The sequence below is a fragment of the Dermacentor albipictus genome, chromosome 10 (genome assembly GCF_038994185.2).
Source record: "Dermacentor albipictus isolate Rhodes 1998 colony chromosome 10, USDA_Dalb.pri_finalv2, whole genome shotgun sequence".
Classification (NCBI taxonomy): Eukaryota; Metazoa; Arthropoda; class Arachnida; order Ixodida; family Ixodidae; genus Dermacentor; species Dermacentor albipictus.
Window position 1 is genome coordinate 34,266,355 of NC_091830.1, and position 27,735 is coordinate 34,294,089.

The window sequence follows — 27,735 nt, forward strand, 5'->3', positions numbered from 1 at the left end:
CGCAACGTTCGGACAAATCAATAGCGCGCGAAACTTCCTAATGGATCACGGGGCAGAAGCCTATCAGTTGACCAGCGATGGATGGTCTGGAGAGGGCGCATGGCTTCCGGAACACTACGCGGGCGCTTCGAATGGGAAGTAAACCTACATAAAGATCAAGCAAGTGTTATCGTCGTGTTCAGCACATCCCGCCAAGCGCATTTCAAAGAATTTTGTTCTGCTTTCATGAGTGCCGAGAATTACAAAATCAGAAGCAATAATGTGGTACAAGGTGCCCTAACCTTTCGGCCTTGGAAAATCAGGTCACGTTTGTTGTTTTTTTAATCATCCCGCATTTATAACTACAAAGTCTGAAGAAAAAATGCAAAATTTAGCCTAGCTCGTTAGCCGTTTTTACCGGTTTTCCACATAGAGTAGAGAGAGAGCAAATGATAAATGAAAGGTAGGGAGGTTAACCAGGACTGAGCCCGGTTGGCTACCCTACACCGGGGAAAGGGAAAAGGGGACGGAAACATTAAAAAAAGAAGAGAAAGTCCACTGGGGATATCGTTCAGTCAGTCAGCCCGGATCACAGACGCTGACTCAATCCTGTAGCTTTCAAATATCGCAGCAGCACTTTTGTGGCCTTGCGATATGCGAGGCCATGGTACCAAGATCTTGTTCAAGGCGAACGGTTTTCTATATAACTGGTTGAGAGCTGTGCAGAGACCTTGTCTTTCATATTCAAAACCAGATAGAGTAGAAAATGAAAAGCCCTACAAACTTGCCGATAGAATCACTGTTTATTCCTCACTTGCACTGACACTGCATATATAAAGCGCTACGGTAGATGATTTGTGCCACGTTAGCATATCTTATGCTTGTACATAACGACTTCGGTATTTAAAATTTACTCGAGAGTTGTCACGAAAATCTTAGCGATCTCAAAGCAAAAGCTACAAATAATTTTTTTTCTTTCATGGTATTTATTACAGTAGCAACAACCCGATATTCACCAGTTGTGCATAGTCAGAGAATGGAGAGCACACTGACAGTCACTCAGAGAAAAGGCATCGTTCATACTGTGGGTAGAAATGTGGTTTCACTTTAGAAGGGTAGTAAGGATAGGCACCTCACCAGAATGGGGTACCAGTCCGGCTGGGTATCAAGTTCATCATAAACCTGCTTTAGGTGTAGGGTCATTTGGATGAAATTCACCCTTGTAGGTACAACCGTTTCGGCGTTTCTGTCCATCATTCGCGTTTTCCACCAACTGTGCATTCCGATGAGAAAAAGATATCAAAAGGTGCACTATGATCAGCGGTCGGCAGCAGGTATCGCACAGTATGAGCCTTGATGTCAAAGTCTTTTTTTAAAGTCCGTTGGAGGACATCCCAAAATAGTATGGCGTTGGTGCAGCTAATAAAACAATGTTCAATCGTCTCTGGCACGTCACAAAGGCGACAGTTAACAGAAGAGACAAAGATACCCTTTTTCTGTAGCCATGTTTTAACCGGTATGGTTTCACTATGAAGTTTATAAAAGAACGTTTTGCAGCAAGGGGATACATACATTTTACGAACTCGCTTTAGAACATCGTGACCTGGCCATTGAATGTATAGTGATCGGTAAAATGGAGGCGGAAAAAGCATGCACAATAGATCTTTGTATAACGTTTTACGCGACGCAGAGTACAAGTATTCAGTGGAAAACCGAACTGTCAGGAAACGAATCGCCAAGTAAACTTCTTGCATGAATCCCCACAAGCATAAACGCGAAGAAAAATTCGAAGAAACAATTAAGTCGGGTAACGCATTAACAAGTGTGACTTGCATGAATGACCGAAGTATAGGATGCGATGTATCGCGAAAAAAGAAGAAACGAGAAACTATTTGCCGCACATAAAGATGCACTAAACCCAGCCCACCTTCACTAACGGGCCTGAAAATATTGTCTCGCCTCACGGGCTCAAAAGTTGAAGACCATACGAAGGTTGCAAAGATTCGGTGAAAGCGTTGGATGTAGAGCCTGGCACAATGTATAACTTGCAATACATAGTAAATTTTGGTTGCCAAGAACTTAAATCTACAAATCATTTAAGGCGAAAGCCTTATGTGGCTCGTTGCATTGGCTCATACCCCCTTAAGATGGTGCCCATTCGAGTAGAACAAACATGACATGACATGACAAGAACTTTATTTGAGTCCTGAGGGACTGAGACCTCGGGGAGCCAAACCGAAGGCTCCCGAAGATCAAGTCGGTGGCTCCGCCCACGATGGAACCGGGAGATCAAGTCCCGCAGCAATGTCGTGGGCCCTCTGGACAGCCTGGAGTTGAATGTTGAGATTGCTGCTCTTGAGAGAGTCCTGCCATTGTTCTTTCGTGATGGGTGGAGAGGCGTTAAGGGCTGGGCACAGCCAGAGCATGTGGTCAAAGGAGCATGAGTCATGACCACATTTGGGGCACGACTGTGAGTGTTCAGGATCTATCCTGTGAAGAGACCGAGGAGTGGGATATGTACGGGTTTGCAGGAGTCTTAGTGTGGTAGCCTGAGGTTTGTTCAATTTGGGGTGAGGGGGTGGAAATGTCCTCCTGCCTAGTCGATAATGAGAAACAATTTCGTGGAATGTACTTAATGAAACTTTGCGGATGTTGATCTTGTTCCAAGCCTGGCTACCCGCGACAGCGCGGTGCGTGAAATCGCGCGCTCTCCGGTGGGCTTGCTCGTTAGCATTACATCCAAGCGGGTTAATTGAGCTGTCTAGATGGGCTGGGAACCACGAGATTTGGTATCCTCCTTCGGTACTTTCCCTAGTCCTTTGTAGTCCTTTGATCACAATACTGTACGCCTGTTCAGATATGAGGGCGGATGAGAAGGATCTAACCGCGGTGCGCGAGTCCGAGAAGATGATAGCGGGAACTTTTGAGCTGTGAAAAGCCAGAGCGATCGCCGCTTCTTCCACCACATGGGCAAACTTAGTATAAACAGAGGCTGCATTGACCAGGTTGCCCCCCGCGTCTACCACCGAGACAGCGAACTTATTCCCACTGTCATATCTGGCAGCATCGACAAAGAGGGCATCTATCTTCTGCTGATTGATCTTTTTAAGGATGGACTTGGCTCTCGCGAACCTTCTTCCTTGGTTATGCACTGGGTGGATGTTTCGCGGGACGGGGTCAACCATGATGTGAGCTCTGGTTTCCCGGGTCAAGCTAACTTTGGTCGCCGGTTCATGTCTGGGTTGGATTCCTGCTTCTTCTAAAATCTTAATCCCTGGCTTAGTGGATGAAAGTCTCATTATCTGAGCCGCTGTGTGAGCTTCTATTAGCTCATCGATGGTGTTATGCAGTCCTAGCTCCAGCAGCTTCTCAGTGCTTGTGGACTGCGGAAGGCCGAGCACGCGCTTGAGGCCGGTTCTGATTAGGGAGTCGAGCTTGGCCTATTCCGCTTTACCCCAATTAAGGTACGGCGCGATGTAGGTGACATGACTCAGGAAGAATGCCTGATAAGCTCTTAGCAAATTATCCTCTTTAAGACCGCCTCTACGATTTGAGACGCGGGCTACAAGTCTTAGGACATTACTTGCCTGTCCAGTGAGCCTGTTGAGGGCCGTCGAGTTACAGCCCTTGGCATCAATGAGGAGACCTAGTATCTTGACCGAGTCCTTCCTCGGTATGGGATGCCCATTTTTAGCTCGAAATTCTACCGGCAGAGTTTCCAGAGGCGCAAGATTTCTGACCCCCTGTCTGGACTGGCGGTATAACAGTAGCTCTGATTTAGCGGGGGAGAGTTCAAGGCCCGTGTTATCATTATCAACAATGGCTCACACCCCAGTGAGGAAGCGAAATTGCAATGGCTCATACATTCATAGAAATCACGCAAACAACTCACAGAAAAGCACACGTTTCAACCAAGAAGAAGCTGAAAACAACCATCCCAATTATCAACAACGCATCGCATACACCTTAGGGAAGTACGCTACGGCCGAGGATGCTAGCCAAGCGAGAAACGAGGTGCGACGTGCGAAGAGGCGCAAGCGTGGCATTCAACCGCGAGTGCTGCTTTTTCCTGCGGAGAGGATGCAACGCGAAGTCGAAGAGAAACGTTGTTGGCGCGAGTCTGACCGCACTATTCGTGAGTGCGAAGCCCCAACTAAGCGTCGAAAATTAGCCGAAGACGCCGAACTAAGGAAGCAGCAACGCGACGATGTGAGAAGGCAGCGTAGACAGGAGACCGAGGCACGCAGACAACGGCTTGCCACAGGTGTACTTCGCACTGCGGCTGGTTACATCTTGCAAGAAGTCTGACACCTTAGATCGTATAACTTCATGCATTACCAAGACTGCAGCAGGTTTTCGTGTTAACGTGTTAAAGTAACCGAAAAGGGGCACCACTGCTCGTAACATTGCTCTGCATTGATATTTGTTGCTACCTATATATGTACTATTGCTTCTTTTTGCATTCCAGAAGATCGCTGCTTGAGCTGCATTTATGTGTTCTTTTCTGTGTATGTGCCCCTGCGTATGACCTAAAGATACTCTGCGTAAAAGCGTAAAATAAACGTTTTGAATTATTATGTCGTGCATAGGTGTGGCAAATGATCAATTGAGATATGGACAACGCGACCTTATTTTTTTCTCACCCTGCACGAGCCCGTACTAAACACGTAGGCCAGTATTAGGTGGTTTCATACCTGTCGTTGAGTTAATTAGGAGTCCAGTAATCCAGAATAATATTAAAGGAGCTGTTGGTGAAATTACTTGATGCCTATTGAATAAAAGTGTCTCGAATGAACATATAACGAGATAATGCTTGTTTTTTTCAGACGCTAGAAGAACGGCTTGAGGAGATCGAAAAACCTCTCCGGAAGATCATTCAGCGACTTTCCAAAGGCCAATAGCGGTTTTGTTTGATGAATATGTGTTTGGTGTTGTGGGAATATTGTTAAAATTTTGACCATCATATTCATTGAATAATTTTGTGTCAACCAAGCGTAAAAGCGAAATGGACTCGAAAAAGTAAAAAGAAAATAAATGGAAAGGTGACCCAGGTAGGTCCTTTGTTTAAAAGATTAATAGGTGTGATATTGTTCGTTGTTAAAAGATTTTCAAAATTTAGAAATGATTCTGCAATTAGATTATTCACAGACGTGCTCATGAATTATACTTGTAAGGTCATGCTACATTTGCGTTTAAGTGCCCAAAATCCAAATGCCTTTGCGTATTTACCCATGTGTATGCCACTGAGGGCCATCTCTTTCTGGTATTTTATATATAGTCACTGGCAGGTGACGTGCCATCTTGATCACACTTAATATCGCCATAACAGCTCGTGGCCGCTCCGTGTCTGGGATGGACAGTAATTGCAGTATCATCTGCCTTACTTTGTTTGTTTAATTTACCTTTCAGCTTTTTAAATTTAATTGCGCCTAATTGAGGCTAGAAGAAACAGTTAACAATATTTGGACAGGCGTATGCAGGTCGTGTTCTTCATTGTTATTGTAGTAGTTATTAGTAGTATAAGTAGTAGTTAATAGTAGTAGTAAGATAACTAGTAATGGTAGTAGTTGTACTACTACTGCTACTATTAGTATCTTTTTTCTTTTTGCATTCACAAGCAAACAAAAGATTGCTAATAAACGAAGATTGCTACCCCCACAGGTCGCAACAGCTACGGATAGAAAAGGGCGCATAAATGCATTCTTCTTTTCCTTTTTTTTCTTTCGCCATGCCCCTATACCAAGACGTTGGTTTTAATTACCTACCAAGGCGAAACACCACGGCAAAGGGCAAGGATAAAGTTGGGCATAGAACAGTAGGCCCGTAGAAACTTTATGACGACGCTTATTACGCTTCTTTCCAAGGTTTTAGTCCTAACAGCGACGATGCTGGAGGAAAGCACTGAAAGCTTACAGTTTTCTGCAATATAACCTTGAATATTATCCAGTGCCATTGTCTATGCGAGTTTCCCTAATGGCGCAGCGCCATCCCGTGAATGACGCTTGCGCAAGGTTTTTCTGTAACGTGCCTAGGCCTGAAGTATCGTTATGCTTGTTCAGCTAAGCTTTTCCTAACACTGCATAAGATATTTTGATTCACTCGCTCTACATCTTTCAATAACCTTCGTCAACATATAGTAAAGCAAGCAAGATAAGGAAACTTGAGCCTACGATTGGAACGTACTTGCAGTTAACAGGGACTTCGTAGTCTTTTTTCCAACTCGATCTGCTCACCCGTACGTTAATGTCTCGCTATTTGCAGAATGGAGCAAAACGTCTTATGCTGTATTAATAATAATAAAAAGATTTCGTGTCTATTAGTAGAGGCAAGTAACCTTCAATATACTATGTGTTTTAGTAGGCTCAAGCATTGTGACGGACGGAACGCTGGGAGCCAGACAGGTCTTGAACATCACCTGGTTCTCTAAGGTGCTAATTGGAATACCCCACATTACGGCATTTTCATGCCATTGCCTCCTCTATTTGTTCGATGCTTGCCCAGTGATGACGGAACCGGGGTTCACCCATCAGGTCATTTTTTCGAGTGAGTTTCCGTTTTGCCAATTCACTGTTAAAAAAATCCCACCCTTTTGGGAATTATCTTGTGCCACGACAATAACCATCATCTGCCTTGCTTGCGTTTCCATTGTTAAAAACAATGGGCTCGCTACGTTCCTATCAAAGAATGCTATGTTACGCTGATGACGCGCATGTCTTTGATGTCCTGGAAGTACCGGACGCCCGAGGGTAAGAAAAATGGCTGTGGCTTAGCTAAGGTTAAGCCCAGGATGCGAAGCATACTAGCCTTTATTTTAACGCGACAGCGTTAAGGAGCTCATGTCACAGAAAATCCGGTGTCGTCGGCGTCGGCTCAGGCGTGCGGCGCTTGCTCAGGCGCACATTTCGTTGTCGCGCCGAACGCTGCGTTGCTCGACGCTCACCGCGTCCGATGCGGGGCGCGTAGTCGCTGCGCCGTAGCAAAGCCACCTAGAAACAGTCTCTGTAGCACGCCGCAACCTTCGCTTCTCATTCCAACGAGCAGCTCTGTCTCCAGGAGGCATCTCACCTCGTGAGTGTCTGGCAGAGGCAAGCGCAGCTGCTTATATACCGCCGTGACGCCGCGAGCGACGGCGCGAGTTGGAGCCCCGTTTCCCCTCTGTCGTGACGTCACGGTGTCACGTGGTCAGCCTTGAAGGTGACGGCGCGAGTTGGAGCCCCGTTTCTCCTCTGTCGTGACGTCACGGTGTCACGTGGTATTGAAGGCGACACCGTCGCGCCTGAGGAGCTGGGTTGAGCTCTAGTAATATGCTTCGCATAAAAGAAACCTCCGCAAAACAGATTACGATTATTGTTGTGGGACAAGATAAGCCTCAAAGGCTGCAAATTTTTTTAAAAAGTGACGAGCGCAGACATTCGAAAGATGCGCCACTTTCACCCCAAGCTTGTGCACTTGCGCGAGTTGCGAACGTGAAATCTGCGGACTTTTGCTTAGCGAATTCTGTGTTTGCCTAGGTACAACGTATAGGAAGATGCGCTTTACTCCGTTCGTTTTTAGTCGACGGGCAATGATTTCCTATCTCTCTTGAAATATTCTGAGGCTCTAATGTCTTCTCATGATACAGCGTCAATTTTTAAGGGCGACTACCTGGATAAACTTGATGAGTTTACTGATTTTCAGAGATCATTTACCTGTAATGAGCTTACTATGAATAAAAAGAAAACAACGTACGACATCTGCCATTTTAGGAACTAAGTAGCAGATTAGTACAATTTTCGAAAAAGTCTGAATAATACAAATTTCGGATGAAACTAACCCTTTAAGTATATAAACGTCACTTTTGAACCTTATAGGAATTCTGGTGCTCAATTTGACAATATCTGCAATCTATGACGTATTATATCTACAGGACCACACAAAAGCAGCGAATATTCTGTGAAAAGGTTGAATCTAAATCTTGTCACAATAAATAATCAGCAGTGCGTGACATATTTTGGTAGCTAGGACCCAGTTATCAGCCACTGCACAACCAAATACAGAGAAGCGTTGAGGAGTATCCGCATGGTGTTGAAGTACCCGTACACTTTCTCGCCAGAAACGTGTACTAAACTTGTATGCATCAAAAGGAACACGAAGATATTGAATTGGTACGCTAGATCATCCCGTAACTAAGAATAAACAAAATCAAGGACCTGAGTGTTTTGACCAATTTACCTGGGCACCAGAAGCCATACAGCTTTTTTCTGTCAGCGATAGAACTTTGTAAATGGTTGGTTTGTTTGAGCAGAAAAAGGGAAGTTAACCTACGTAGGCCAACAGTTTGCATTCGATGCCCAGAAGAGTTAATTCATGAATGTTACAGCATTTTACAATCGTTATATACAATGACCTTAAATAAAGTGTAAATATAACTGGTGATAACGGAAATAATAGGCGCTGCCTCTAAACATTACCCTTAACAATGATACCGGTAGAACAGATAGTTTAGCCCCACGCGACTGCCTTTGTAAACAATGGATCCCAGAATAACATATTCGAAAAGCTCGAAAAGCGATGTGCGGTTCACGTTAATAAATGATTTTGCTAAATCTACATGAAGCAGTGCAAAGGGCTTACAGGGGGGTAAGCAATGCTGAATAGCTGTCCGGATTAGGTTTAATTTGGTTTGTGTAAAATGGTCCTTCAATCCGCGCGTCTGGAGAGGTCCAATAAGGAATGACATTGCACACAGCAGCCAATCAGACAAGACCTTTCTATAAATTTTGTAGTCGACAATTCCCAGTGTAATGAGTCTATTGCCTTCTACAGATCGTAACTTTTATTTTTCTCTGCTTATAGGGATCAAGATAACATGTCTTGGGAAACGATCGTGCTAGACAGTCTTCATACATACTAGTAGGAAGATCTTTAAGAGAGTGCGCAGTACTGATTTAAAGGCTTTATAAAATTATCCTGATATGCTATCAGGATATGGTGTTTTGGAAAGCCGTAACTTATCAATTGTAAGTTAGATTTCTTGCTGGACAAATGGTCCACTAAAAGCAGAATAATCGTCGTCTGACAAACAATTCACTATGGAGGTGAAATGTTTCAAAAGGTCAAAATTTCTCGCATTACTAGAGTTGAACAGTGTTCCATAATATTTTCTGAAATTCCGTGATAAAATCTTCTGAGCTTTTAACAAACGCACCATTCGAATATATGTATCCGAAATGCTTGAAATTTTATCGAGCGGAGGGAGAGCTTGGTCTGGTGTACTCAGCTAGGGACAAACGGAACTCAGCGTGTCTTTCTCCCTAGTACATCGGCACAGTCCCCACAATTTTTTTACGCCACGCAAGCTTGTGCACAAGGGTCAGGCTAATACGGAGTATCCACCGCGTATATGCGCCCTTAACAAAACAGAAATACGCATTTCGCGAGCTGTTTGTCATTTCATGGAAGAATGTTAGGTTCACACAAACGTACTTTCAACGAACCTCATGTGGAAGCAAGAAAGCGGATGCCGAGTGAAAGTAAGCGCCCGGCGAAAGTTGCCCATGCTCTAACAAAAACGATTATATAGAGGTTCTGGGAACGTGGTACCGCCCATGTCGACAGCTGGCCCCCATGCACTGCGGACGGACTGAGCAAGCAATGTAAGAATACGGGAGTCAATGCTCATGCACGCAACGTCACCACGGCGCCAGTTATAAGGTCGCCTTACATTGCCTCCGAGATTTTTGTTTTAGCGCCGACAGTACCGTGGAGGCCGCACATTATGATGGAGCGGAAAGTAAGTATATACGGGCTGGTCCAAGAAAGAATGGAGCAAAATGGAAAGCAAGAATAAATATATTCCCTAAAAACAGATTTACCGCATTGTTCCTACTTGTTCTGGGAGAACCCTTCACGATCCTCACTAGTTAATTCTCAAGTGGGGCTTCATTTCTGCCAGCGTTATTTGCTTTGTGTCATGGATAGTATCCATTTTGTAATTTTATGTTATCGCCTAGTAGCGTATACTGGCTTTTGCTTTACCTTCGACTTGCACCCACTCCTACCCTGCCTTCTAATGGGCAGTGACTGAGAAAATAAATAAGAATAAATAATACGCAGAATGATTTAGCACTATGTGGAATTTCTAACATTCATTTGGTTCCGCATCGTTAACTTACCCCTGCGGCCTCCAAGCTGCGGTACGAGGAAGATAGTGAAGGTACTGGTATTTTGAGTACCTTGCCATTCGCTTACTTTAAGGTGATGTCGATAATGGTTTTTCGCACACTCTGCCAGCGAGTTCCAGCTTTCTGACATAACAATACTTCGATATATTTCGCCAACTGTCACTGAGTTTCCGCTGTCGCTTCATTCAAAGTGAGCATAATCGTTTTCTGAAAGAAAAGAAAACTCTCTACAGCACTAAGAAGCGCCGGTTGAACTCGAAAAACGGCTATGACCTTCAGCTTTCTGAGTCACCATTTGTCGCGACAACGGAAGCCGGGCTTCAGAAAACAAAACAAAAACAACGCTGCTCGCGATATGGTGGTTTTGCGCACGGCGCCAAGCGTCACACCCCGCGCTATCGTACCTTGCGCTATCGGCGTAGTTGTTCGCTCAGCTTGCGGCAAGATGGCTGAAAGCAGGGAAAGGTTCGTTACATGATTTGAAATGTCTTTCGTAGACAAACGTTGTGTTTATTACGAGGGGATAGCTGGCATGGATTATGAAATAGCATGAGTTAATTTTATATGCGCTGCTTATCCAATTGGTCTGGCATGTATCATAGCAAAAAAAAAAAAACTTTGGCAAATTTGTTTGACGCTACGTTTGGTAATTATTCCTCTTGCCTCTCTTACGGAGTGCGTAGGTTCCGAAACTATTGAAACATTTAGTGGCGGCTGCTCTATGGGTTACTTAAAATGCGTCCTGCAGGCGCAGAAATGCTTGTCATTGCTATATACACGTTCAATATTCTACGAAATCAGCAGATCGTGAATGTAGAGAACAAAGCGAAATATCGAAATAGCAGAAAGGCTAAAGTATCATGATAGTATACACCATGTTTTACTGTGTGTTGTGGTGCAATAGAAACTCGCTTAATAACCTTTCTGTTGTATATGTTAAAATACGAACATGGTCAGTAACTTTAAATTGGAAGCGCAGAAATCGGTGGTGTGCATGAAAATACATTTTGTGTGTTGGGTCTAGCTACCTTGTTTTTAAGAAGTGGGACATTTAGCAACGTGGTCTGTGATAAACGTCAAAATGGGATTCAATAGATTTTGATTTAGCTTTATTTATATCCTCCACATTAATTCCCTCATTCTGAAAAAATCACTTTGAGCTGTCGGTAAAGTGAAGGAAGAAATCAATTATACGGCACGATCGTTGTACTTTTGCACGTATTTACCTGGAAGTTTTGTGTAACGCTGTATGACGTTGTACATTGAATTAACAGGAGTTACTGATCTAACAAGAGCACCCACAAAAACTACACAAATTCGACTATTAGTCTGGCCCCTTAAACTTATCTTTATTTAGCTACCTGCTCAGCAATGATATTCACAAAAATGTCAACTGTGATCAGCAGCAGATGCCTTAGTAACAAACGCGGACGTTTCTTCGCTGTCTTAGAGCACGTGGTGGTCTGATTCTCACCGAGACGGAAATTAATAACCTTGTTTAGGCAAGCTCTTATTTTTTCCCCATAGAGGTGCTTCTCAAGAACACACATTCATTTGTCAATGCATGTCCCAAGCAACCGTCTTTGACCATCAACCGGCAGGTCAGCATTATTGTTGGCCAACTATATCTCGCTTAGTTGGGGAAACATTTTCATATTTCATTTGGCACGTATTTAGGCAATATGAAGAATAAACAAAGCAAGAAATAGGTCTAGGCCAATTTTTTTGTATCTGGTTGGTAAAAGGTTAAATGTATGTGCATGAGAATTTGGCCCAATGGGATCATCGATGATGACCGCTATTTGACTTTGTTTAGTCAAACAGCCTAAAGGAAAGATAGGCTGACTAAAATGGAAAAATCAAGTAAACGATACAGAATATAAAACAGAACACAAAAAGAGTCAGAACGTGGCAAAGCATAGTTAACGAAAAGTGTCATTTAGCAAATTATGCGTGACAACACAAAATTTGCACACTAAGCAATGCCAGATCACATAAATTTTCTGAAAATAAAATTAAAGCGCAGGTTTTCTACAGCAATACTTGTCAATTGCTCACTCCCGGTGTATGCTGGTGTCTGCCGCAGAAATATCAAGTGCTTTGTCAGTTGATAAAATAGATTCAACAAAATTTACAGCACTCCGAGTGGATTCTAACCCATGTACCGCACAGCTGAAGTCTGAGGTTTCACTTCTCACACTGTCTGCTATTTCTTTTTTTCTTGAATTGCATTTACTGTATCTAGCGTAACACTATCTACGAGAACTGCACAGACACTAGCCAACACATCGCATATCAGTGGTCTGTAAACTACGTAGAAATCACCACGTGTTTAGTGTTATTGGCACCCTTTTAGGCGCGAAATTTTTTTAGGAGCGAAACTACTATAAGAAAACTTGTAGTAGTTGTATGTGTGGAAAGGCGCGCTCTCGCTAAGCGGGCGCTACAGGAAAAAAAAAAAAGAAAACGCACTGTGCCCGCATTGAGTCGTCAAGCCACTCCGCTGTAGCTGCTGCGACTTGCTGACGCTACATTCTACAGGTTAGCTCCAAACCATCACCGAGGGGAAATATCGGAAACGAAGCCAGCGATGAGGATAGAAAAGAGGAAGAAGAAATAGGCGATGCTTTTATATATTTAACCATCTGCGATTGTCACTTCCACAATGAATCAAGTTTTCTTCACGACAAGAGAACGACAGACCACCAAAAGAAGTGGTCTGGTGAAAACGGGTCAGAAGAGGTTTCGGACTTCCGCGTATAAAGCATTGATCCCTCATTTGTGTCTTTCTCTCTTGAAGTAAGACAGGGAAGTAGGCTATGTTAGACTAAGGCTGGTGCTTTCGTACAGCGTGCTTTTTTTTTCAAGCTGGAATGACCAATGACATTCAAGGCACACCTGCCACACTCAGCTCTTGCAAGCTGCATTCCGTTAACTTGAATGAAAGGCGAAAGACTCCGTGCTTTTTGAATTGTACTTGCGTTCAAGATGTCATAAGTATCACTTAAGCTTTCAGATACAAGTACCACCGAAAAATTGTGCTTGCTTTCATGATTTTGTATATGCCAAAATCGTAGCACAATTTTGTATTTTACAGCGCTTTCTTGAAGATAGCAATATCAGAAGGGAAACATATCCTATGCGAAATCATTGGAAGGACGCCGAGGGATCTTACCCTCTGTGAAAACTGTGAATTCTATACGCAAATGTGGGCTACCCTAATATGCGGTCACAAGCTGTGTGAAGAATGCTTCAACCCCTGCATCGATTACATCTGCAAACAGCACCATTGCTGGACAGCCAAATACCAGGTACTGCACGTAATGTTTTCTATCTTCCCGCAGCACTCGGAAGCAAATATCTGCTCTCATTTTGCCTATTCTAAGGGTAGCTGGCATCATGAAACGGACCATAAATGCAGTCGTCCTAGGTTGATCAGGAAGAACATTATTTTATGGTTGGTGACTCATCTTTTTCAATTTCAATAAGTTTGACACTATACCAGAGCGTTACATTCTAGCCGTACCTAAGAAATACTGCAGTTTGCGTCAGTTCAAATTTATGCCAGAAATATTTTGTGAGGGTACATGTCAGCATCATATGGTAAAATTTAGCGTCCTCTTACGAGTGAGAAACTGCAATGCTTGTTAGCAATGCGCATATAAAGTCCATGAGATTGTGGTTTTTGTGCAATACAGTAATTTATGAGCCTGCCTTTGGTCACTTTATTCATGTATGTGTCATTGTATTTGTTGTTAGAATATTGCAAAAAATCTTTTCATATTTAAGTGAAGGTACATTTGACTCTATATTTTATGAAGACATAGATTTTATTGCGTAAATAGGTTATGCAGTCGTTCTTTAGTTAAGCTGATTCCACACGATGCAAAGAAATGTATGAACAATGCACTCTGGCGAGTTTTCCCTGGCGCCACTTGGTCATACTTGGTCCTTGCGCCACAAAACACTGTGTTCATCATCGTCTGGCGAGTTCATCCTTTTTCGAGGAATCTCGACTTGATGCTCCGGCTTCCGAGGTAAGACGGCTTATGAATTCCAAATTACTTTTGTACACTTTTTTCTATTTGCTGAAGACTGAAGCATCAATATTGAGGTTGTTGACGCTGTAGTCACTGTAATGTGTATTCGATGAGGTGGAATGACAGATAGTGCACTGGCATACAGAATGTGATGAAAAGTGATCGAGAAGCGTGCCGACAAGTCTCGGAAACCTAATGCGATAATCGGAAAACAGTGAACGGCCAACATCACCCTTATAATACTCTGCATGGCGTTTTCGTTGAAAATGTTTTATCATGGCCTGCGACGTCCCACCAGGAGCAGGTCATAGGAAAAAGCCCATAATATTGCAACATCCGAAATCATGCGTAGCCTATATGATACATAAGAGATTGCCTAGATACTCTTATCGTATCTGTGTTGTACGTCACACAAAGTGCCAGGACATTGCAACAACCACAGAACAATCAGATAGCATGCGAAGCCTATGGTGTATAATATTTCGCCTAGTTATTCATTTTTCAACATCTGCGAAGCTCTTTTTTTGAGGAACTCGTACGGGTTTCCTTTATTGGTAAGTGGCACCGTCCGGTGTAGGACCAACTTTTCTTTCACCTTATAACTGCGACGTCACATAAAGCATAGGGAAAACGCAATAATGATATAATATTTTATTGAGACGCATAAGCGATGACACTGGTCCTTCCTACGCTATTCGTGACTGTGACATTACATGAAGCGCCACGACTTCACCCTGTAATGGCCAATGTATCATATGTGCTACGCTGAGTTTGCTGCCTCAACATGTTGATTAAAGTGAGGGAAACCTAACAAAAAGCCCATAATTGCATTTTTAATGTGGTGGAGCAAATTTTCAACCGCGGACAGTGTAACAAACCATTTGCTGATTGAGTAGTACAGTAATAAAGTTGTAACTAAAAAACTTTTTTTTCTAGTAATGTACTCTGCATGGGCAGAAATATATATGAATAATTTGTTTCAATTTTCCTTAACGTTAAACTTTGTGTGGACATTAGAGGGATAACTTATTAATACAGAAATTCGCCTTGATTGGGAAAGCACTTTTATAGACAGAGCAGCTCATCGGTGAACCAATTATTGTTTGGATGAGGACCACGTGAGAATGACACAGTGTTGTTCTGTTGTACGTGTTTGATACGAACACGACATCTAGTGTTTACACTTCCCAATATACACAAACGGAACACGTAAACGCTGGCCGAAGAACTTACAATGCTGCTCCTACCTTAGCAAACTGCCTGACCAAAAAATAGAAATAATAAAAGGCCCGTGGTTTGAAACATTGATGTATACTTTCTTTTAATTTCAAGGGACATTGAGTTAGTGCACTGTTTTGTAAGTTTTTGAGGATAACATCCTGAAATATAACGTTCCAACTTACTTTTGAGGCAAGAAGAGGGAATTCCACTTCCAAAATACAGCATGTGCTACTTTACTGTCCAGGATGCCAAAGCCGGATGTTGTTCAAGGATATGGTCGTAAGAAACTTTCCGGCGTACCTGTAACGTATGTCGCAAATGCTTGTATCATAAAACGACTTGAGGAAGCGCAAACTGTTCTATGATTGAAACTTTACAATCAGCGGAGTGACTCCATATCAATGACTTAGCTTGTAAATATCAGACAAGGCGGAGGAATGCGAACGTGTGCAATAGATCACCTAGATGTTATTCAAACTTCAAGAAAGTCAGATGAAGACATTCTGCAAAAATTGGCTATTTGAAAACGCACTGGGCAATTTCCCCTAATTTAACTTGATATTCGCCTTGTATTCGGTTACACTGGGACCTTTAATTCAGTGATAATATCCTAAAAAGATGTGAAGTTTGCCAACTGCACTTCGTGAATTTGTTGGAGCAGTCCCGTTTGCAATGTACAGCAGTAGACACGTGCCACCTGGTGTAGAGAGGGGCAGAATAATGATGCGGCAAATTTTTCGGTAAGCGCATCACATCTTTAAGGAGACGTTGGTAACATATACACTCAAACAGTCTGAACTACCCTTGGTGGCTTTATGAAATGCACATTTATTTACATAACATTTCAACCGTAAAACTTCATAATGACCAACTTCAGCCGGTTATCGATTTTCAGTGCAGTGGCTAAGCCCCATCGAATCCCTCTCCACTTGAGCGTGCTCCTCACCTCTTGCGTGCCAATTAGATTAGACAAGCCGCTCATTGTAGGTAACGTTATTCGTTACTAAAGCAAACAAAAATTACCTCCAATGAACGAGGAGAGCTTTCGATTGGTCTCTTCAGACGGCCCTGCAGGTGACAGCCCGGTGCTTGTGTCGATGGTTACGCGAATTTGACGTCTGGAGATTGGAATAAAACATATTGGAATACTTTTACATTATAGGGCCCCAAGAGCATTGCAATGATAGCAGCATCAACGCTGCGCCCCCTATTAAGAGGGGGGGGGGCGGGAGGGGCGCTGAAGAAAGTTATTAGTAACGATAAAGTAAATTACAGCTGTGTGTTGTTTCTCGCCAGGCGTATATAAACTTGATTAAAAATATTAGTTTCATCGAATTAATCAAACTGTGTTCCCTTTTCAATAATCACGCTATTTTCTTGTCTACTGTTCGTTCCCTCCTCACATTGTCGCGCTTCGATCGCTGCTCCCATTACCATCCTTGCCGATGTCGGTGGCAATTTCGTCTGAACAGCTTTCTGTCCTAAGCTTCGCGACCTATTCACATTGAACTTAGTAATGTGCCTGGCCGCTTTCACTATCATTAGCGTAATAGGCTGCATTGCAGTAAATCATGCTGGGAACTCAAGTACAGGTGCAGCACAGGAGGACGCTAGGCTACTCACCAAAACATCAAATGCAATTCGCACAAAAGCTGCGTAGGTGACAAGCGACGCGGCGCGAACCTAGGGCTCAAACTGTGCTGCAGTGATGGCAGTAGCGGTGGCATCGGCGAGACGAGATGGAAGGACGGCGTTGCGCGCAGCCTGTAAGGTCGGCTTCTTCTGAAAATTTTGAAGTTCTGCATGGCTGCGTTAGGCCAGTGGCATATAAGCGTCGCGCGGAAAACAGACGCACAGCTCTGAATTCCTTCGGGCTCGATGTAGAGTAAACCTAGGCTCAAGTAGCCACCGCTAAAATACATGACATCACGTCGAGCTGGTGCAGGAACATCAAAATGGTGGCGTTACCCAACTTTTTTTTAGTCTGCATGACGATGATTTCTATCTGCATCTCCGTGAAAGTTGGTCGGCGACAATAGCCGCTACAAGCGTATCAAGCGTATTTCAGATGTAATGAAGCGTTTTTTCTTGCTTATCTAGCGTCTTCCCACGGTCAAAGTGACTCTGTCGTTGCGTGGTCGGATAATTTGTTCAAACGTACAGCTCAACCTAATTTTCCTTTCGTCTACCTTTCGAGTAAGCATTGCTTAATACAGTGTTCCGAGCACTTAATTTCACTCTGTGCTTTTTGCCCACTAATTGCAGAAACATATCAGGTCTGAGCACCCGGAATTGCTTGAAAACGCTGACGAACCACTTAAACAATATCAGGTGAGTGTTGCTCCCAAGAATGACCGCACCAATTTCAATAAAATAGCTCCTTATGGGTTTTACCCCACAGAAAGTTAGTTACTCTGTATACATTTTCTCTGCACTCCCGATAGATTGTTTCACATTCTTGTACGGTTCGATGTACCGTCAAAAGGAACACATGGGTGCAGGGCACGTGCAAATTTTCTCTCTTTTAAGTGAACACTCATATTGCGGAAAATGAATAAATTAATGGCGCTAACAGCATTGTGGAAACTTGCACAGTGCATCGACACTGATTCAGGCGTCAATTGAAGCTGAAGCACAACCAACGTCGGAACCACAACAAACGAGATCATTTAATGTAGGCGTAGTGATATGTGATGTTGAAGGTGACATTTCTGGAAATTTGGGAAACTTGATTAGTCTGAAAAATTGGCAACCCATTCATTATTTTATTTCTGCTTTGTCGCTGTTCTCATACTATCAGGGAGAAGTGAACGATTCCAAGAATGATCCCCGTAAGGACGATGGAAACGCAAGGCAACGCGGTGTCGAGCAAATGCAAGACATGGTGTCATCAGCAAGACATGCGCGCATAGACGCACAATGCGACACTGAAATGGTACGAGCAATCTTGAATATACAAAATCGCAGCCGACGCCACAAACAGCAACAGGCTGGCGATTCTAGAGGTATCTTTAACACAACAAATAGTCGCCTCATCATTGGCGAGGTATAGTTTAATGATTTCTTCAAAAGAAATTGGTAAGTATTTCTGCTCCTTAGAGATTTCATTTGCTGCGATAATTACCCGGGCAGTAAAAACACAACACTGTTCTCACATGCCTATCCACTGTGTATGCTGCAGCTGCCGTACATTCGTGCGGTAGCGCACTCATTAAACATCGACTGTTGGTTCGAATCTCCTTGGTGGACTGTTTTCATACCATCCCGCAGTGCTTAATTCTGACTGCGGCTGTTAAATGTTTTTATTTATGTTCCTCTGCGAAAATTCCGCGATCTTAAAGTGAAGATTTCGTTACGTGGTCAGTGAAAACACCGAGTCATCTGCAATGGTTTACATATAGCTAATGGGTCTCCTGTAACGATTCAAACGCTACCGTAGAGTATTATTTTGTAGCGACGCACATGTTTTCATGCGAACAAGGGGTACCGAATGCCTGAATTTATTCAGATACATCTGTAAAAATCATTTCTCCTTGGAGTATAGCATGTCCATCCGTCTCTTATAACTGTCTCTCCCTATAGTAGCTCCTGAAACTGCATACCAGGCCTGTCGACAGGCTAACGTACCCATATAACATTTAAATTTTTCTCTTTTCTCTCTACATAGAAGTATTTTCTCGCCATTTTTTCCTGAGGAAATATCGAACATCGCCTTCGTGCACGCAACATCACTGCACGGACTTGTGCAGTGGTGTGGAAAGAATTGTTGTTTGTATTTCGACTTAGCTTAGGAACAGTGAAGTGCACAAACATAAATATTGCATGAGACTGAAGTTGTGACCAGCTGGGTGCACAAACATAAACATTACTTGAGGCTACGCATGGCGTGAGATGAAAAAAGAGAACTGTACGCACCACAAAAGTTTCGCTTCGCATATGTTCCCAAATTTGCGTTAGATCCGCATAATTGTTTTCTTTGCTTCAATGACTAATCATAGATAAGGCTGACTCGCATACTTTGATGTTCTTTGTGGGACACTTCTGGTGTTTGTAGCCAATTTTTGTTGCAGATGACCGACGACGACTCGTCAGACTGCCTTCCAAGAGCTCCTGATAAGGCAAAGCTAGACCATGAGATCGGGACCTGTAAACACTGCAACACACCACTGGAAAAGAAAGAGATCGAAGTAAGAAATAATCTTGCATTTCAAAGGGAATTACTTCATTTGGCTCTTTCCCTTCCTTCACGGGCGGTGGCCTAAATTCTTTTGCCGATAGAATAACGAGGGTGTGGCACCGTAGGGAGGAGGAGAGGGCTGCTGCGGAGGCGGAATCAGCGGTCAGAAATGACGCCACCTGGGTAGAGGGAATGGCGCCTCGGTGTCCACACCTCACTGGTTCGTCGGAGAGGCGCTGACGTTACGCTAGAGGGCGGAGATTACGCCAGAGGGTGTGCGGTGAAGAAGCGGCTTCCTAGTATGCTGACTTGGCGAGTGCGAGAGGAAAGGAACAGAATTAGAAAATACGATGCAAGGTTTGGTGTCAATGGAAGGCCGCCGTGACCAGCACGCGACGAAAATGTGCATTGCCGCAGTAACGCGAAGTTCAGAAATGCAGATGCCATGACCCCCAAAGAAGGAGAAGAAACGTTGCGCCAACAACTTTCGCAGATAATTCAGTAGACCAGGGATTAATGCTTACATTGGAAATCGTGTTCAATGGTTTCTGTTGATTTCTTTGTCGATACTGAAATACTGCGGTCTGTAGAACCCGCACATTTTATTGCATGCACAACTCACAATGTGTTTATGGAATGGACCAACAAAACACAAGTGTGGTGCTTCGCGCGCGCAGGCAAACATTAACAGGTCACCCTCGAAGACTGCGAACACTGGCTTTCGCATCGCCGGGGGGTCAACGTTGGCCGCGGACAGCGATTGCTTTAGATGCCTCTCACTTCAACGCATGCACCATATTTGAGATTACGCACCCTACAACACTACGCGTGTGGAAAGACAGCGCACGTGACGAGACCAGCCATCTGAGCTCGCCCAGTCTTTGCACCACCAAAATACGGCACGTGACCGGCGTGTGCGTTCAGCCGCGTAGACAGCCATGTTCCGCCACAACCGCGATCAACGAGGAAACGCGCTCACCAGCACCGCCTCCACGGCCAATAGACCCGTCCCCCTACCATGACGCAGGTTTAATCACGTGGCCTCCGACACTGGGCATGGAGAAGGAGGGCGCTCATCAAGGCACCATGCCTCTCGGTTCACCCTCGCCCACTTCGCTCATGCCCTCAGCGATCGGCACCCGAGGCAATACCTTGTCGCATTTATAGACTTTCTACATAACCACACGTCGACGCCAGCGGTTATGACCAAGACCACATTTCCCCTGGAAGGTTCATATATAGCCATAAAAACAACGTAAAATGTCGTAGTGCGCAATGTGAATTCACAAAATGGGACAGACCTAACATTCGAAAAAGGTACACGACAGACACTATATGAGAAACCCAAAATACCGGTGGTTGATGAGCCCGGTGCCACTCTTCAAATTCAGGGCATGAACACATCATTCATACGTCATATGTGGATGCTACATAAGTTTTCTAAATTTCTTTCGTTCTTTTTCGTCCACAGACAAGCATGAGCCTTGATAGAACAATCCTAAAATGCGCCGGTAGTAAAACTTGAATCATTTAAATAATTACGCTGAAATGAATAACCTTCTTTCTGACAATTTAGAAACAGTTCTCAACGTTTATTTGATAGCATCAGCTACCTCTGATGGGCTGCAATGTATTTTGCGGCCTCTCTACTGCGTTGTTTATTCCGTATGTGCATTTATAATTTTTGTTGTCTTTACTGAGATGTATTTTTTATTTATTGTTTGCGATAATTTAACACGCATAAACGATGATAGTTGGAGCATGAAATCCTACAATGTTTGAGCTTATAAATAGTTCAATAATAATGTCGAATCAGGGCGTCCTTACACGGCGACATTTCGCAGGTATTAGTTATGTAAGCGATTTACTTTGTTGGTTCGTGTTCGTACTCATGCGTTTACTCCTGCTTTCTATTTATTGAATCTTGTGTTCGTGCAGTTTCTCTGTCGTTTTCGTTGTTTTTATCAATGCAGCTAAGCTGTTCGCATGCTATTGCTTTATGTATCCCTCTTATGCAATACCTTGACAGCGCGTTCACGAACTCCTATTCATTCCCCATTGGAATGGCCGACAACCCTACTTGTCACACCTGCGGCTGCGAGGAGACGATTGAGCACTTCATTTGTGACTGTCCCCGTTACAAAGTGCCAAGAAAAGGGCTCGTGACCGCGCTCGAAAATCTGTACAATCGCCCCTTTACAGAATAAAAAGCTCTAGGACACTGGTCGAGACGGGCTTCGGCACTCAAGACCATGAAGGCTTTGCTGAAGTTTTTAAGGACATGCGAATTGTGCGACCGCCTTTCAGTGTTGTAGCGCGTAGTATCGCGTTACTGTATGAATTTTCTGGTTTCCATTTTTTTCCTCTTCTTCTTTCTCCTTTTATTCCCTTTACCCTTTTTCCCAGAACAGGGTAGCCAGCCGTTACTTACACTGGCAGACCTCCCTGTCTTTCCTCCCCTTTGTCTCCTTCTCCTCTTGACAGCGTGCTTGGCAGTAAAGCCGTTGCGTCATTTTGTATATCAGTTTCACCCAGTGAGCTCAATAAGTTTTTTTCTACTTCATCAATGGTGACAATATTTAACCTCTAAATTTAAACTTGCCCTTACCATGTGAAAATTGGTGGTCACTCTTTCAAACAACCATTCGTTGAGGTAAATGTTCAAAATTGCTAGATAATGATTAAAGGCACCTGCCTTTATTGTTACCTGGCACACTTTGGTGCACTTTCAAGAGCAGAGAGGTTAAATAAGTTGCTGCATCGTTAGCTACACCGGATGTAGGTAACGCGGATGTAGCAATATTATTTGAGTGAGCGAACAGCGGTGACTGGTTTCTACGCACGTCCCTTGAAATTGCAGAAGCACGAGACAACGTGCCTGTACCGTATTATGACTTGCCCGAATTGTAAAGAAGAAATGCCAGCTAAAAATTTGGATGTTCACACGAAGACGCTGTGCCCCGCAAAAGAAAGAAAGACAACCGACAAGCTCAGGTGAGTGATCTGTTCTCCTAAGCAAAATAATGCATTATAGAACTGCCTTATCTCATAAGCAATTATTTGTTTTTCGCGTGGCAACACGAAGCTGGATGTGTCTATATGTAATGAGAGCTAAAGCGGCCAAAATGTGACAGTATTTGTCGATCAGTTTCTAATGCAGAACAAATAAATAAATAAGTAAACAAATAACCAAACAAACAAATAAATAACTAAATAAATAAATAAATAAATAAATAAATAAATCTGTCAATCGAAAACTTCATTAGGCATCTACGGAACACGTTCCTACTAGTCCACTTGGGCTGATAGCAAAGAGTCTAGGATCCGAAGTAGTACAGTATTACGTGTGCATGTAAGATGCACAGAAAAAGAATAATAATATGTTAGGATAGGTACCTTGTAATAGTTCACCAGAAGACACGTGAATATTTGTAAAGCTATACAGGCAACTATACTTACTGTTCGCGTTCAACCGGAGAAGTTAACGCGTGTAAATTTTGTCTTTCTCTCGATCAGATTGTTGAAGCTTAAAAAAAAGGATCCCATCCTTTCTTTGAAATAGGAATCGCATCTTCATTGTGCGCCTCTACTAGGCACCTTCTAGTGTTGTCCCACGCGCCACGCCCCTATATTCCACCCACATCTATAGTTTTGAACCAATGACATTCATTTAGCGCTGTTTCGGCATTGTCTTCTTAAAATAAGCGGTATACCTGAGCCCACCTTGCAGCAGACTATCTAGCAATGAAGATGTTAGCTTTGCCCACCATTTGGTTACCTTCGTTTTCACAAGCTGCAGAAGTTTAATGCAGATGGCACGGGAAAATACCAAAATATGTTAGATACAAGCAAAAAGACACTTCTATCACAACTTTTGAATACATGAAGAAAAAAAAACGGGTCCGCGTGAGGCCCCACTGTTTACTTTGGCAGCAGGCGAAGCACAGAAAATTCTAATGCACTAGCGATAACCGCAACACCATAATAGGTATCACAGTTTTCAGGGCTATGACACATACTGAAAAATGTTGGCGTGCTCTGGGTAATTTGCGGTGTAAATAACCTCGATCCATGCTAACAGGCAAAAGGTTTTGCCTCATGTACAGCCTGTCGTAAATCACATTCTCATCGCTGTCATCTGAGCATGCGCACACGTGATCTCCGAAACCAAGGTCGGTGCGTCCGATTACCTGTGCATTGGCACTGCTCCCATGGGCCTTCTTAGGGTGTCCAAATACACGCGCCAGCAATGGGTGAATTTGAGTGACTGAGACGGATCTCAAATGCTTCAATTTTGCTGATTGCATGAACCGGAAGTATTTTCGGGAGTAGGAAACAAGTCATGGCGGCCATACTTTGGAAACTAGCTATAGAAGCAATTAAGACGGTTGACAGTAAGCACATCCCTAAGATGCAGGGTTAGTGCCCCAGTGCAGAAGATACCACTGGTTTTACAGTTTCATGAAAAACGTTATTTAAAGTGGGAAGCGCGCATAGATTTCATCAGACTGCATATGAGTTTTTCAAGAAAGCTAGTTTGATACACAGGTCCTGTAATGAAATGGCACGTGCAAAAACAAGTACTTAGGGAATGATTACAACAAGGAGAACCCCGATTTATCAATTCAGGGACATATTTGTTGTAGTTGTCTCGTTCTGTGTATTCCTTCGAAAGCGAAGTTTTAGAGGGAGGGGTCCAAAAAGCAACAATTAATAAGCAATAATGGCGATAAAAATCATAATAACATCTCTGCTCTTCTAATATCTTCTTAGAATACAGAGAAAGAGTGATGACAGCACAGAAAAGAAGATATTGATGGCTGACGTCAAGGAACTGAAAGAAAGAATCCATGTAAGTTTCAAACGACGGTGTTCGCACTAAGAATAACAATTTTTTTTATTAAAACATATATTTTCAATTAAGCGCGACTTATTATGTTCCTTGTAGTGTTCCAAGGCCAGTTTCTGCCAGCTGATGCATTCGTGTTGGGGGGCTAGGAGCAATGTTTCATAATTTATTTGCGTGTCATGTTTTTCTTTCCAAAACAGCATTACCTCAGTGATAGAGGCCATCAGTATACAACAGTATCCACTACATGCAATCGATGGGGAGATCCAACGAATCACCGGAATCGAGAAAAAAATGCAAGCCTGACTCAATTTCAGCGAAGCAATATTGCTGCTCGTGATTTCGACTATGCAATATGAATACCTTGTTAGGAGCACACATCACATAACCTAACATTTACCTCTAGTTAATGTTGAGCGAGCTTTTATGACCACGATATTTTTAGGCGAGCGTTCAAACGATTCACTTTCTTGTGTCCTAATGAGGTCAGCCGCATCACTGGCCAGCGCTATCATACAATTAGCCACGTAAAACAGCCTGTATTCTTTTTTTAACAATTTATTGACCGATTAACGCGTACAAAAAAAGTCTAGGAACAGTGCTGAATGAGCCTTGACTTACCATAGTGCCAATATTTTTGAGTGAGAATCGCAGTATTTGTACCGGGCAAAGAAAAAAATAGACATTGCACCCTTAGAATTTCTAATTGAGATTTAGGACTCTGATAAATGTTTTTGCGGCCTAACAAAGCAGTTGTGGGTAAGTGACGCCTCAAGAATGAAATAAAGATCACAGGCATTTATATTGTAGGGCACACTATATACGTATACTCACATTAACTTCAGTGATTCTGACTAGTTCATTCAGTTTACTTGAGGGAATAATCAATGACGATTTTAGGCTTCCTTGAAGCAAACCAAGGACATTTTCACATATTTGTTTTCGTCAATTACGGAGATACAGATTGAGTAGTGTCTGAAATGGCATTCGCAATGATGCCAAGATAGGAAACCAGTTTAATTTGATGATCATAATCTTAGGCTTTAGCTTAGAGTTCACCAACACTTGTTACACTACAGTGGCATTACAGTGCCACCCTCATTTCATGCCAGGCATGAACTATTAACCAAACGTTCAGCAGGAATCTTGAGCTGGGGCCTAACTCGCATGCCACCTATTCATATACACGAAAAACACATAAACACTTTCCTGAGGTGGCCACCGGACCGATTTTAACAACATTTGTTGCGTTTTAGAGAGAAATTAGATGATAGCGACTGTTAGATGTTTGAAAAAAGGACACACGAAGTTCACAGATTCGTAGCTGTGCACCAAAACCATATGTCGCAGTCCTATAAACTCCATCCTTAATTCGATTTGTCAATATATATCTTACATGAATTTGTTAAATTGTATACGACGGTTTTGAAACCGTCCTACTCATATATTAGACTCATATATTAGTGGTGCACTTGAGAGTCATGAATAATACATGAATAAACTTTCTCTGAATTAAATGTATTATTACATGCAATTTACAGAAGCGTAAGATCATTTTCATTGCAGAATAACACAGTTCTGAATTTTATAGTTTCGTGTTCTGGAAATTTGCAATATTGAACAATGTGTCATAAAAAATTGATGACATCAATCGCAAATTAGTTCATGACAGTCACTATAGTGGATTTTTTTTCTAAGTGCAACAAATGTCCTAAATTTTGGTGCAGTGGTTGCCTAAAAAAACGATTTCTCTTTTGCTATGAATTTAGACAGGAACCTCCGTGCTAAAGCTTCCTCTTAAGACAAGAAAGCCTAAATTTAGTGTACAAAGATGTGTGCTTTTCTAGCTTCTGACTGGTTCAGCACTTAGCATTGGTGATTAATTTCTAACCCATTGTTCTAAACCAAATAAGATAAATGAATTGATGATAAATAAATAAATGATAAATAAATGAATATATAAATAAGTGAACCTCATAAAAATGAAAGAATCAATTTTTTTGCTAAATGCGTGCCCACAGTAAATTTTTGATTCCTTAGCCTTTACCTATAGCTTATGTGTGGTGCCCTCCACATTATTGCAGAACACTTTCTGTAGGGCGAGGCTAAGTGTTTGCGGCTTAATCTTTTGTTTCTTAATCATTTTATTCTCATAAGTATGCCGGTGAAAACACAGATTTAGGCCTCTCATTTTGAAAGTGGTTAGGTGAAATGGCTAATGGCTAGGCCGTTGCTGAACTCAACATGCCCCCACTGCCTCCCCCTGGCTGAGGTGGCCGCATATGGATAGGGCGGATTGTAAAAAAAAGAACCAAATTTTCGTGTACTTAGAATCATATGCACCTTGAAAAACACCGGGTGGCTAAACATTACTACGGGGTCGTGCGCCACGGTGTGCCTCTTAATTATACTTTTGTTTTGGCACGTAAAACCCGATGCTTGGTCGTAAGAGCTTTAAAAGAGGCAACGCCGGATGTTTTTGAGCTCGTTAAATTGACCTATTAGAATGTACTTGCCGCTTAGCCATCAAGTGCTGTGAAACGCTGGAAGCACTTGTACAGCGAAAGCAATAATTACAAACGCTGACAAACAGAGGGTTGTCGGCGGCAAGGTTTAAGAGATATCGCGTACGACGTATCTGGTTTGAGGGTTTGTGATTTGTCGCATTATTTCTTACGGTAGGAGCAGTTTCGCGAGGAGAGAATATTAGTCAATAAGAGTAACGTACATTTGTTTATTTTCTGACAAAAGCGTTTTTATTTATTGCAGGAACTAGAAGAAACGATGGATCGAATAGTGCCACCACTGCTGAAGATTATTGAAAGGCTTTCCCGAGAACGATAGCAATTTTCCTGGGAAATATTACTTTTCTAGTTTACAGAATTGTTTTCATCGTTTGGGGGACGATTGGCTAGCTAATAGTGCACCGTGAATAACTACACTGGATTATTTTGCAAATATTTGTCTAAATGTTAGGGGAGATAGTTTCTTATGTATTCAGAGAAGCTGCCTTACCTCTTGAGAAAATATTAGTAATCTGTTTAAAGCAGCCGATGCAATAGTTTTCTTCAACCAATTTGCGTTTATTACAACTGCGTGCGTTCAGTCACAGGAACTCAAGAATGGAAATAAGAATCCTGTACCATTTTTCCTGGTTGGAAGCATCCAAAACGGCGTATCATTCATCCCAATGCTGACAATATTTCAGCGCCATACTCCCAAATTAGTCTCATGAAAACAATGATAAGCCCTGAACATATAAAAAAATGACACAAACTATCGACATTGCATTGACTGTGTAATGAA

The 27,735-nt window shown here is 42.7% G+C and overlaps 2 protein-coding genes across 5 annotated transcripts in view; both read left to right on the top strand.

Annotated features, from left to right (window-relative positions):
• LOC139050777 (uncharacterized) overlaps positions 1-4,945 on the top strand; it is a 26,392-nt gene extending 21,447 nt beyond the window's left edge. For all 3 annotated transcript variants that reach the window (XM_070527520.1, XM_070527519.1, XM_070527518.1), the window contains one exon: positions 4,806-4,945. In XM_070527520.1, the coding sequence (XP_070383621.1) occupies positions 4,806-4,880 (75 nt within the window). In that variant the 3' untranslated portion in view covers positions 4,881-4,945. The remainder of the gene's footprint in view (positions 1-4,805) is intronic.
• LOC139050776 (uncharacterized) lies at positions 4,903-27,307 on the top strand. Of its 2 annotated transcripts, none has more exons than XM_070527517.1 (8): positions 4,903-5,030; positions 13,240-13,453; positions 17,669-17,734; positions 18,204-18,338; positions 19,474-19,590; positions 22,441-22,574; positions 24,354-24,432; positions 27,199-27,307. In XM_070527517.1, the coding sequence occupies exons 2-8, from the start codon at positions 13,349-13,351 to the stop codon at positions 27,271-27,273; spliced, it is 711 nt and encodes a 236-aa protein (XP_070383618.1). In that variant the 5' UTR covers positions 4,903-5,030; positions 13,240-13,348; the 3' UTR covers positions 27,274-27,307. The 2 variants fall into 2 exon arrangements, with proteins under 2 accessions (XP_070383618.1, XP_070383617.1); XM_070527516.1 differs by lacking the exon at positions 4,903-5,030 and adding an exon at positions 10,547-10,607.
• The last annotated feature ends 428 nt before the right edge of the window (positions 27,308-27,735 follow it).